Here is a 12826-nt window from a genome sequence, read left to right as displayed (position 1 = left end):
CCTAGTCTCATATGTTTTTTTTTTTTTCCTGATTGATGTATTGACAATTTTCCCACCCTCTTCATCTTGACTTATTTTTCTTTTTTAATGTTTGTCTTCACATTAGGAACCTCGCAAGCTTAGTTATGCTGAAGTATGTCAGCGACCACCCAAGGATCCTCCCCCTCAGCCAGTAGCCAGTTCCAGCCCCAACAATGCAACTGCACAGCCTCTGAGAGAGCTGCGTGTAAACAAGGTGGAGGAGCAGCCCTCCAGCCCCGCAAACAAACAGGAGCGGCCTCAGGAAACAGGGGGCAACTGCAAGGCCAAGGAGGGCCGGCCAGCTCGTGACTCCCATGGCTTTTCCCGCAGTAACGGACCCCCCAGAGCCAGTACAGGGGGGTTCAAACTACGAGAGCAGCAGAGACGCCCTCCTTTTGGCCATCGTAGTTCCCCCCAGGGAGGTTCCAGACACACTGGAAAAGAGCAGAACATCCCCCCGATATCGCCAAAGGAAAGACTCTGAAAAGAAATCCTTAATGAATTAATATTTACACACACATAATATATATATATATATATATATATATATATATATATATATATATATATATATATAAAGAGATGAAATAGGATATAAAAATCTAAATTAACATGGTATTCACCTCTCCTGCCTGGAGCACTTCCAGAGGAAAAGTCTCATGAAGTAACAATGCACAGATTGGGGTATCCAGGCAAATGGGCATCAATTGGAAGCAGTTTGTGCTTGTTGAAGGACGCCATCAAACAGGAAAAAACCAAAACAAACATTGTATGCTTCTAACTTGGCAATGTCCTTTCAGAATGAAAATCCATGTGAGGTTTTCTGCTCCTATTTTTCTTGAAAGAAAGGTGGTTTCTCTTAGCCTTGCTGGGAATAGGTGAAAAAGAGGGCAGTCTGATGGCCCGGTTGATGATGAGATTGATTTGTGGCCTGCAAAGAGCATATGCACTAAGAAAAGGAACGTGCATAAAAGATATGTCATGTACCTACAAAGATATCACTTTGACATGCAATTATTCATCTTTTTATTTTTTCAGTTGCTTCATTTGCAGTCACAGGACACTGGGTGTATGACCTGGGGTGGTTTGACAGTATAAATGAACCTTTGAGTGAAAGGATGTGGTTTGCTGTAGATTTGAGTAGTCTATTTTGGGATTTAGATCCCATTTAGAATGTGATGCATTCTAGAGAGTGGATTGTTTTGCAGGTATCTTTAGGGGTGACAGTGAGGTTTGCGCTGGAGGTTTGTGTTAGTTTGCGTGACAAATTGTAGCTCTTAGTAATTCTAGTATGCTCCCAGACTCGGAGTGCTCATTTAAAAATGCATTACGTGCAGTATAAAGATACATTTTGGAGCCTTGTTAATAATTAATAGATATAGCCCACTGTCACTTCATAAAGTCAAGTCTGCCAATTATGATGCTGTTATGTCACTGATTTGCTGATGGGTGATTTTTTTTTTTTTTTTTTTTTGTAGTTAGAGTAACCAGCAGCCTGTGAATGATAACTTTTAACAGTCAGGTACATAGACACTCAAGTACTTGGTGTCATCTCAGTCCTTATTTGTTTTGTGCACTATCCTCCCTGAATGGCTTCTGAGCATGCTCAAATATCCTGATAATCGGTCAGGCTCTTTGTTTACAACATGGTGTGGTGGTTTGGGCTAATTCAAGTTAGAGAAGAATCATGATCATTAAGCGAATTGGTTCTCGTTGGGCAAGGTTTCTTTTTGTCATAAGTACATTCAGGATTGTTGATGGATTTCATGGTCACAATGATGAAATAGCTCAAGAAAGACTGAGGCTTAGTTTGTTTGCAAATCTATCAATTATTGTTGAGCCTGAAACCGTTTGAAATACAAAATATGTCTATCACTATTATATCAAGAATCAGGACAACTCTTTTTGTGTCAGTGGAATCAATGTAGGCATTTCACTTTTTGGTCATTCAGAAGCCAAAATCAGCAGTACATGTCGCTTTTGAAATCATTTAAAATATATGATTTGATTTGTTTTGGCTCAGGGTGTCCAGTTTCATCTCACAGTTCTCATTCATGTCAGTTACAGCACCAGCTCTTGTCGTTATGTAAACTTCCAAATTTGGCAAAGCTTTAATGTTTTCCAAACCAGCCACAGCCACGTTGTAATTTCAAAGAGATGAGGTTCACAGGAGAATTGAATGTTAAATGCTTGGTGTCCCTTGAATGTGTCCTCCATGAATTGTAATACAAATTCCTTATTTGAACTATTACATTTCTTCCCTAAAAAGAGTGTTTGACAGTCTGCAATATATGGCGGGAAAAAATCCTCTTGCTGTAAGGTATCTTATAGGTCTGTCATGGTACCGTCAGAGTGGCATTGCATGCCTTTTGATAGGGTGGAATTTGCTTGGGTAATTAGGAAGTTGACAGTTGCTTTGGTAGATGGTACAATGACTGAGTTAACTGAAAACCATTTTGTTTGGGGACTATGAAAAGCAGGGACACTTTTTTTGCTACAAAAAAGTGGTGAATTGATGCTGTTATTTGAACGTTTAATCAGAGGAGCAATACATACAGTATTGCTGTTAAATTTGTTGTAAGAACTGCTTTTAAAACATTGATTTTAATTTATTTTAATTCTGCTGTCCATCCCCCACCCGACCCCCTATCCTTGTAAGTTGTTATGATTCATGACTATGTACAAAAAGACATTGGTAGAGAATCACAGATTTAACAAATTTGTTTATTTTTTGAGATCTCAGCAGAGAAAATACTTGATGCATTTACTAGAGGTTTAGTAATGCGGTAAATAAATCACTGGGGCTTTTTTTTTGTTTTTTTTTTCTCCTTAATGAATATGAGCAGCTAGTGGTTTAGCATAATGAAATGCACTAACTTGTTTAAAAAAATCTTATTATGTAATGAAAAATTATACTAGGAGCATAAGGTATTGATGTTGACAGGCTCGCATAAATCTACAGAAATTAACAAATTTCTTTAAATGTTTGGGTTATTGCTGTTAATTGATTTAAGGGTTGGTGTGGCAAAGGGAAGAATATATAACAATGGATTGAGGTGTATGAGACACTAAATTCTAGCAGTCTGCATAAAATGTCACAAAAAGAAAATAAATTATTTTGTTTTGGCCTTACAGCTTTGGTTTGTTCATTTGCTCTCTTTGCAAATATGCTGTGTTGTCAAACTGCTCTGTGTTGCCTTTTATCTAAGAGATGAAAGATTTAAGAACATTACCAAAGTACCTACTGACCATGATTTGATTTTACTCTTAAGGAAGGGTTTTAATAAATACTCAGTTTGGACATTTGTTTAGTCAAATTGAAGTCATTGCAAATGTAGGAAAATAGAGAGTGCTTTCATGTAACATTGCTTTCAAAATTCTAACATTTCCTAATATATATTTTTTTTATTTTAGAATTTGTATAACCTGGTTCTCAGGAGAAATAGCATATCAATATTTCACTCCACAATGAAGAGAGAAAAAAGAAAAATTAGAGTAAAATTAAGGCTGGGAAATTTAATGTGTTAATTTCTGCTATACAGATTTTTTTGTTTAATGTATTTTTAAAAAGCCACTCAATTAACATAATGTCCTTTTTTTTTTTTTTTTTTACTTCCTGAAACTTCACAAATGTTTTCCAGTGGCAAAAATTGACATTTATACATTTTCTGGAGGCGCACGCTCGACACGACTGCACAATACAGAAAGGAAACTGATTTTCCCCCTCAAAGTATATTGTGGTTACGGCCCTGCATTACGCACGACGCATGTCCCAGGCATAATAAACACAGGAGCAGATTTACTGTACGGAGAATGGACACTTCACACACAAGCGGTGAACCTGGTGTGTGAGAGATACGGACAAATTGCCGTATCTCTTTACATCGCCCGAAAAACGCTTACTTTCATCTGAACCAGTGTCAAAAGCATGAGAGAGACCCAGCGTTTGCACAATAGAGACTGAGGAGCGGTTCAGTTACTTGTAGAGCCTGAACCATGGCCACAGAAAATAATATTTTTGAGATTTTAAACTTAAGCAAATTACACTTCAGCATTCAGTTTGTTTTATATCTGTATGAATAGTGTCTAATAAATCATTGGCAATATACACTTGTTTAAATTGCCTATAAAGTTTGAAATTAAGGGAATCTGCCCATTTAATCCTATTATTAAAAAAGGTCTTCTGTAAAATGCCTTACATTTTAGTTTATTAATTAGTTACAATTTTTTAATTGATTCATAGCCCTAGTTAAAATGTAATATTTTTAATTGCTTATTTTCATGAAAATAATGTCACAATGCAAAAAAAAAAAAAAAAAAGGTCCTTTATGGTCCTAAAAAAAAAATAGGCTTCAATAATTGTTGTTTTTTTTTTTTTTTTTTTTTTGATTTTGGAGTTAAATATGACCTGAAAATTTGTATGGAAGATTTACCCTATTAGCGGCATTATATTTTGTGTGATTCAATGCAAAGGAACTTCCCTTTCAGATATTGTTGCCTGTTTTTCACTCTTTGTCAGGCTAACATTTTCACATCAATGTTAATTTCTATGTATTTATTTATTAAAATGAAGAGTTAAAGAGTTAAGTGTCTAAAGAATTAGGCATATAATTTAGATAATTTTAAAAAGAAAATAAGGAATATAAGGATAAGCCAAAGACCATTTAGCCCAAGACGGGCCACTTGTAGGCTATTGAAATGATTGTGAGAAAGGCAATGTGGCGGATGTAGAATAGGAAGTCCTGCCTTACAGGTAAAAGAGCCAGTCACCTTTTAGATACAGACATTGCTTATCGGTCAACTCGAGAATGCGCGATATGCGCATTAGCTGGACCAGCGTGAAAAATAGCGAATTTTAGTATAATCTGAGTTAAAGGATCACAATTTAACAATTATCATTATTGTCAGATTTAACTGCTAAATTTAATAAAGGTTCTTTGATCGTAATCTTTACCAACTGTTTTGGAGATTTTGTTCTTTCCCCATTCAAGTAGATAGGAGCTGTACTTTTATGTTGCTTGGATCCATAGACAATAGCTGCCCACCCAGTAGCATTCCAAAGATGGCTGCTGAGGGGACTGACTTGCCTTGAAAGATACTTTGTATAAGCCTAGATACTCCATTCAGTGTTTGGTGAACATGGATTTTAATAACCTTAAAGGAATAGTTCACCCAAAAATGAAAATGTTCTCATCATTTACTCACCCTCATGCCATGTCATATGTATATGACTTGCTTTCTTCGGCTCAACACAAATGAAGATTTTTGGAAGAATATTTCTGTTCTGTAGGTTTGAGTCACACTTGTGGTGTTTGCGTGTCAAAAATGACCCACAAACGGTATGTACGTTCACAAGGGTGGAGTTCAAGCTGCCTCAGCAAGTTTTTTTCAAAATGGTCCTTGCTGCACTGATATGCTTATTCTGAATGCCTCAACTTAATGAAAAACATTAGTTTATATCCACGGGCATCACCGCAAGAAGAAAGACTAACTTTTCACAGATTCCCTATCCATAGACCTTATTCACGCTAGTGCCATCTTGTTTTAATGGGAATAACAACGAGACTGTGAGGGATAGACCTACCCTCTCTTAAATGGCACGATCAGTATAAAGCTGTATAAAGCTCCTAGTTCACATCTGATTTTCCACAACTCATGTTGTTTGGAGTTCTTTGTCTACTGAGTGTTCTTGGACAGATATTTAATCAATGTTTTGTCCGCAGAATGATCCAAAAACACTTTAAACTGCAGTACAGCCTTTTGAAGATATGGTAAGTCTATCCCTCACAGCCTCATTGTCATTCCCATAAAAAATCAAAGATGGCGCTAGCGTGAATAAGGTCTATGATCCTGAGCGACTGAAGTTATGGCTGCTGGCTAACTCAATATACCCATTGAATCACTCAAAATATTGAAGTTGTGCGGTGAACATTTTCCTCCTGCTGATTTCGGGGGGAGGTGAGGTGGGGGGGGGGGGGGGGGGATTTGGGCTGTAAGGTCTCGCAGCCTACCAACTTTGAAAACAATTGTTTAATATAAACTTGAATATGTGGGCCCCACAGCTTATACAAGGCCCCCTCAACAGGGCCCTGTGACTATGAGGGCCACCAGCCCTGTTATAGGACCCTTTTGCATTACTGTTTCAAATTAAAAAACATTTGAGCTATTCTTTAACCCTATGATGCATATCATATTTGATACATGACTTTCTAAAGCCTCTACATCATCAACATGAAGGCGGGGGCCTGGGTAGCTCAGCAAGTATTGAATCTGACTACCACTCCTGGAGTCGCGAGTTCGAATCTAGGGCATGCTGAGTGACTCCAGCCAGGTCTCCTAAGCAACCAAATTGGCCCGGTTGCTAGGGAGGGTAGAGTCACATGGGGTAACCTCCTCATGGTCGCTATAATGTGTGGTTCTCGCTCTCGGTGGGGCGCGTGGTGAGTTGTGCATGGATGCCGCAGAGAATAGCATGAAGCCTCCACATGTCTCCGCGGTAACGCGCTCAACAAGCCACATGATAAGATGCGCGGATTGACGGTCTCAGACACGGAGGCAACTGAGATTCGTCCTCCGCCACCCGGATTGAGGCGAGGCATTGGGCATTCCAAATTGGGGAGAAATAAAGGGGAGGGGAAAAAACAAATTTGAGTGATGAACTCATCTTACTGATGTGAAATCTTTGTTGATTTTGATAAAGTAAAATGAAAAATAATGTTTATATTGTTACTGATATTTCAAAATTAGTATTTATTGAATTGATGCAACGTGCTTATTTAAAATGTCATTATTTAATAGAAAAATCATTTTAAATAGTAAAAAAAAAAATCTGACTATTATTTCATATATTAGGCTTTATCGAACTGTCGAACAAAAACATTTATTATGCTGTTTATTGCTACAACTGAAAGCTTGCCCTACATTACAAATGATTACTTGGCTTAAGTGGTTGGGAAAAAGAATATATTGATATTTTATTTTGTGTGGTACAAAAGTACTGATTAAACTAGATACGTACAGTTTGTTGAGACAAACTGTAACGTTGGTTTGACAAAACCATGTCTGAAATTTAAAATACTTCTAAACGCTTGAAGTTAGAAAGTTTTACAGGTCTTACAGTAAGACAAAGGGCTTGTGTTTGACAGTTGAAGTTTGAAATCACAAACATGTTATGTCTAGGAGATTTTGGCATAAGGAATAATAATAATGGTAGCCAAGCTGTTGGGTCATGGCAAACAGAATTTACAATAAAATGACCAAAGGACAACTATTTTTGAGCCACACACCTTTCAGCCCTTCAAAGCTCTCACAATGGAGGGTAAAGTCTTTGCAGGAAATAGGGATTAGGGATGATCACTTCTGAATGGAACGCACCCCATCATTCAGATGAGTTAGAAAAGACAGCAGCACGAGCCAGAACTGTCTGAACTTTTTGCCAAGTTTCACCAAACCCATGCATAGATGCTGTTGTAGCCTGTTCTTCAATTATTTCTTAATTCTTCAATATTTAAAGTGTTTGATGAAGTTAAATATTTCATTATGTATTATTGCCCCTTTAAATATATATTTTTCTTGTTAATAGCCTATTGATGTGTATATTTTAAGATTTTTGTCCTCATTACGTAACACAAAACGGCTGTATTTACATGCATATCGCGTCAAGATGGCGCAGATTTGTATCCCGTCTGTTTACACACTCGTAATACATTAACGGCTGTGTCTTTATCATTTCGCGTCAAGAGGGATATTTTAAAGCGCGTGTAAATGTTCACAGCGCAGCTCACCATGAGATAGGAGCGCTCTCTAAAGCACGCGCAGACTTTCGCATGTAACCGCGGATGTAGTCAAACAAACAGCCCGCGGGTATGGAATTGAGTCAGTTACAATTTATTTGTGATAAAAAAAATTTTTAAACTCTGTTAATCCTGTAATTAAAATATATTCCTTTTCATTGACCAGGCAGCCAAAGTATGGCAGCTGCCATACCATGCCATACGCAATTGACGCCCCTGTTGGTGACATCTGCTGGAATAAAGAAAGAAAAACAATTACATGAAATAACAACTGTGGCCAGTAGATGACTTCAGTGCTCTACGCATTGGCTGATCTCTATAAGTCAATGTTGTAACAAACTGAATTTCTAGATCTTACTACATGTTAAGCATTGGATATACACTATATTGCCAAAAGTATTCGCTCACCCATCCAAATAATTGAATTCAGGTGTTCCAATCACTTCCATGGCCACAGGTGTATAAAATGAAGCACCTAGGCATGCAGACTGCTTCTACAAACATTTGTGAAAGAATGGGCCGCTCTCAGTAGCTCAGTGAATTCCAGCGTGGTACTGTGATAGGATGCCACCTGTGCAACAAGTCCAGTTGTGAAATTTCCCCGCTACTAAATATTCCACAGTCAACTGTCAGTGGTATTATAACAAAGTGGAAGCGATTGGGAATGACAGCAACTCAGCCACGAAGTGGTAGTCCACGTAAAATGACAGAGCGGGGTCAGCGGATGCTGAGGCGCATAGTGCGCAGATGTCGCCAACTTTCTGCAGAGTCAATCGCTACAGACCTCCAAAGTTCATGTGGCCTTCAGATTAGCTCAAGAACAGTGCGTAGAGAGCTTCATGGAATGGGTTTCCATGGCCGAGCAGCTGCATCCAAGCCATACATCACCAAGTGCAATGCAAAGCGTCGGATGCAGTGGTGTAAAGCATGCTGCCACTGGACTCTAGAGCAGTGGGGACACGTTCTCTGGAGTGACGAATCACGCTTCTCCATCTGGCAATCTGATGGACGAGTCTGGGTTTGGCGGTTGCCAGGAGAACGGTACTTGTCTGACTGCATTGTGCCAACTGCGAAGTTTGGTGGAGGGGAGATTATGGTGTGGGGTTGTTTTTCAGGAGCTGGGCTTGGCCCCTTAGTTCCAGTGAAAGGAACTCTGAATGCTTCAGCATACCAAGAGATTTTGGACAATTCCATGCTCCCAACTTTGTGGGAACAGTTTGGGGATTGCCCCTTCCTGTTCCAACATGACTGCGCACTAGTGCACAAAGCAAGGTCCATAAAGACATGGATGAGCGAGTTTGGTGTGGAAGAACTTGACTGGCCTGCACAGAGTCCTGACCTCAACCTGATAGAGCACCTTTGGGATGAATTAGAGCGAAGACTGCGAGCCAGGCCTTCTCGTCCAACATCAGTGTCTGACCTCACAAATGCACTTCTGGAAGAATGGTCAAAATTTCCCATAAACACACTCCTAAACCTTGTGGAAAGCCTTCCCAGAAGAGTTGAAGCTGTTATAGCTGCAAAGGGTGGGCCGACGTCATATTAAACCCTATGGATTAAGAATGGGATGTCACTTAAGTTCATATGCGTCTAAAGGCAGATGAGCGAATACTTTTGGCAATATAGTGTATATTTAGACATTATACAAAACTATTATTTGTCAAATTGTAGCATTTTTTCTAAACCACAGATTTTGCAATGATGCTCCAATATACAGTCAAACCTAACCATGCTGCCATAGACAAATCTGATTGTGTTACAAAGAAAAGACAGTTATTATTTTGTTACCTGTCATTTATTTTAAACATCAAACATCAAAATTCTTGTTTCTGTGTCTTGCACTCAAATAAATGCAATATGTGCAATAAACAATACAGCACTTGTTGCAAATGCACGAGATACTCACACATTCTCAATAAAGACCCCTTTTCCTCTTCAAAGCACAAACATTATGTGCAACCACTGCCCTATAGTGAGCGTCACATCATATCATACAGTGAGCAAACCAAATTGCCCTCTGTCGCATTATGTGGACGCGTGGCGAGCCTTAACGGGTATTTCAGAATGGGTACGTAAAACAGTCGAACATGGTTATACGATCCAGTTTGCACGCTGGCCACCCCGTTTCAATGGCGTTCGGTCTTCCACGGTTTCACCCAAGGATGCGCCAGTGTTATGAGCCGAAATACACAATCTCAACGTGAAAATCGCAATAGAGATTGTGCCAAATTGTCAAGCACAAAAAGGGTTTTACAGCCATCATTTTCTTGTTCCAAAGAAAGATGGTGGACTTCGGCCAATCCTGGATCTGAGACATTTAAATTGCGCACTTATAAAGTGCCCATTCAAAATGATTTCTCAGAAACGGATCTTATCGCATGTAAGCCCACACGATTGGTTTGCGTCGATAGACAAAGAGGACCAGAAGATCTGAAGGATGCGTACTTTCATATCCAAATTGTACGACATCACAGGATGTTTTTCAGATTCGCATTCAAGGGAACAGCGTATCAATTCAAAGTCCTGCCCTTCAGACTGTCTCTGGCTCCTCGCACATTCACGAAGTGCATCGATGCGGTTCTCGCCCCTCTGAGACTGAGCGGCATACGCATCTTGAACTACCTTGACGATTGGCTGTTACTGGCGCAATCAGAGGCTCTTTTATGCCAGCACAGAGACTTACTGCTTCAGCATCTAAACAGCTTGGGCCTCAATGTAAACTGGGCGAAGAGTACGCTCTCCCCCAGCCAACATATCTCCTTTTTGGGTGTCCGCCTCGATTCCACGAGCGTGCGTGTTCTACAGTGTCTGTCTCAGTTCAAATTGGGGAGAACACTTCCTCTGAAGCTGTTTCAGAAAGCATTGGGATTTATGGTGGCAGCATCCGCCGCCATCCCATTAGGTCTCTTATACATAAGACCTCTTCAGTGCTGGCTGAAGCACCGCATGCCACAACATTCTTGGCGTCAAGGGTGCATGCGCATCACTATATCCTGCCGCTGTATAGCTGCTTTAGCACCATGGATAGCTCCTGCGTTTTACCTGCGAGGTGTCAAGCTGGGGAAAGTTGTCAGGCGGAAAGTGGTGACTACGGATTCTTCCAACACAGGTTGGGGGGCAGTGTGCCTTAAAGGCTTTTCCGTCAGAAATAGTGAGCTGTCATGTCCTGGTTTGATCAGACAACATGACAGTTGTGAAACCGCCAAGGCGGAATTCATTCACCGTCACTGTTGAGACTGACGCATTGCTGCCTCCTTTGTGGCGAGCATCATCTCCTCTCTCTGAGAGCGACATATGTCCCAGGCCAACTGAATTACTGCGCGAACCTACTGTCACGCCAAGGGGTGATACCAGGCGAATGGAGACTTCATCCTCAAACTGTATTGAGGTTTTGGGAAATATTCTGCAAAGCAAAAATCGATCCATTTGCCTCAGTGGAGAATGCCCACTGTCCCCTCTGGTATTCGAAGTCTCAAGCCCCGCTGGGAATGGACACAATGGCACAAATGCAAATATGCGTTTCCCCCGGTATGCCTGATTCACTCTGTCATATGCAAAGTCCGAGAGGACAAGAAAACGGTTTTATTAGTTGCGCTGAAATGGCCCAACCAGCCATGGTTTCCGGAAATGATGGAGATGCTGTCAGCTCACCATGGGAAATACCACTGAGGAGGGATCTCCTCTCTCAGGCGCAAGGCACAATCTGGCATCCCCAGCCCCAGCTGTGGAACCGGCATGTGCAGCCCCTGAACAGGGCGCCAGAACTGACGCGTTCAGTTATGAACACCATTTTACAGGCCAGAGCACCATCCACGAGACGCCTCTTCACACTAAAATGGAAGGTGTTCACTGATTGGTGTCTCTTACATGGCAAGGACCCAGTAAACTGCCCCAAACATGAAATTGTAATATTTCTTCAAGAGCGATTAGATGCAGGATAGTGATGGGAAGATCGCATCATTTTATTGACTTGGATCTTTGAGTCTTGTTCAGCAAAATGAGCGAATCTTTATTCAAGTCATTTCGTTTATTTGAGCAGAATTAAATTAAAATTATAAATTTTCAATAGCAAAATCCCCCCAACACATCTACTTACGCAAACTTTGATTATAATCCCAATAAGGAAAAAAATGATAATGCGGCTGCATTAAGGACAAATTATGAGAAACGGAAAGATTAGTTCACGTCTTGAATCTTCTTGTCCGCATAGCATATACGGCTGTAACAAAAGAACAAACGACTCGGACCAGATGACTCGAGAGATTAACTAATCATTTCTGTTTCCTGTATGAGCAATGCATAGCGTATATGGCTGTCACGTGACAAAAGAATGAACAGCTTGGACAAGAAGACTCGAGAGGTGAACTAATCATTTCTGTTTTCTGTGTGAGCAATGCATAACATATACGGCTGTCACATGACAAAAGAACGAACGACTCAAAAGAGTTGAAAGGTGAACTAATAATTTCTGTTTCCTGTACAGCGCCTATGCGGTTTTCACAAAACAAACAAACGGAGGTTGAGCTATGCGCATGCGCGGTCATCACAATATGAACGAATCACTCTCTGAGACTACTCGTTCTTCTGAGTCAAATAAAAGATTTGTTCATGAACGAACCATCACTAATGCAGGACTCACCCTGTCAACGCTAAAAAAGTGTAGGTGGCAACTATATCTGCGTATCACGCACATGAAGCCGGCGCCTCTATAGGCAAGCCTGATTTAATCATAAAGTTGATTAAAACAAGATGATTAAACCCACCTCGGTCAGCTACAGTCCCGACTTGGGACTTAACTTTAGTCCTAGAAGCTCTCACAGGGCCCCCCTTCGAGCATTTGGACTTTGGTTGATTTGCGCATGCTCTCCGTTAAGACCGCACTACTGCTGGCTCTGGCCTCAGTAAAACGGGTAGGTGACCTGCATGCACTATCGGTCGGTAATTCATGTCTGGAGTTTGGCCCTGGTCTTTCAAGAGCCACTGTCAACCCCAGGAAATGCTATGTATCCAAG

The 12826-nt window shown here is 40.5% G+C and overlaps 1 protein-coding gene across 7 annotated transcripts in view; it reads left to right on the top strand.

Annotated features, from left to right (window-relative positions):
- The window catches only part of LOC127418713 (la-related protein 4-like), a 44371-nt gene that overhangs the window by 25601 nt on the left and 5944 nt on the right, over positions 1 to 12826 (top strand). For 6 of the 7 annotated variants that reach the window (XM_051659422.1, XM_051659421.1, XM_051659423.1 and 3 more), the window contains one exon: positions 107 to 3153. The exons of the other annotated variant lie outside the window; for it this stretch is intronic. In XM_051659422.1, the coding sequence (XP_051515382.1) occupies positions 107 to 505 (399 nt within the window). In that variant the 3' untranslated portion in view covers positions 506 to 3153. Of the gene's footprint in view, positions 1 to 106; positions 3154 to 12826 lie in introns of those variants that run through there. 7 annotated transcript variants of the gene reach the window in all.

Source organism: Myxocyprinus asiaticus, chromosome 28, assembly GCF_019703515.2.
Source record: "Myxocyprinus asiaticus isolate MX2 ecotype Aquarium Trade chromosome 28, UBuf_Myxa_2, whole genome shotgun sequence".
Classification (NCBI taxonomy): Eukaryota; Metazoa; Chordata; class Actinopteri; order Cypriniformes; family Catostomidae; genus Myxocyprinus; species Myxocyprinus asiaticus.
Note: the sequence above shows the minus strand (reverse complement) of the source record. Positions and strands in the feature narration are given on the sequence as shown.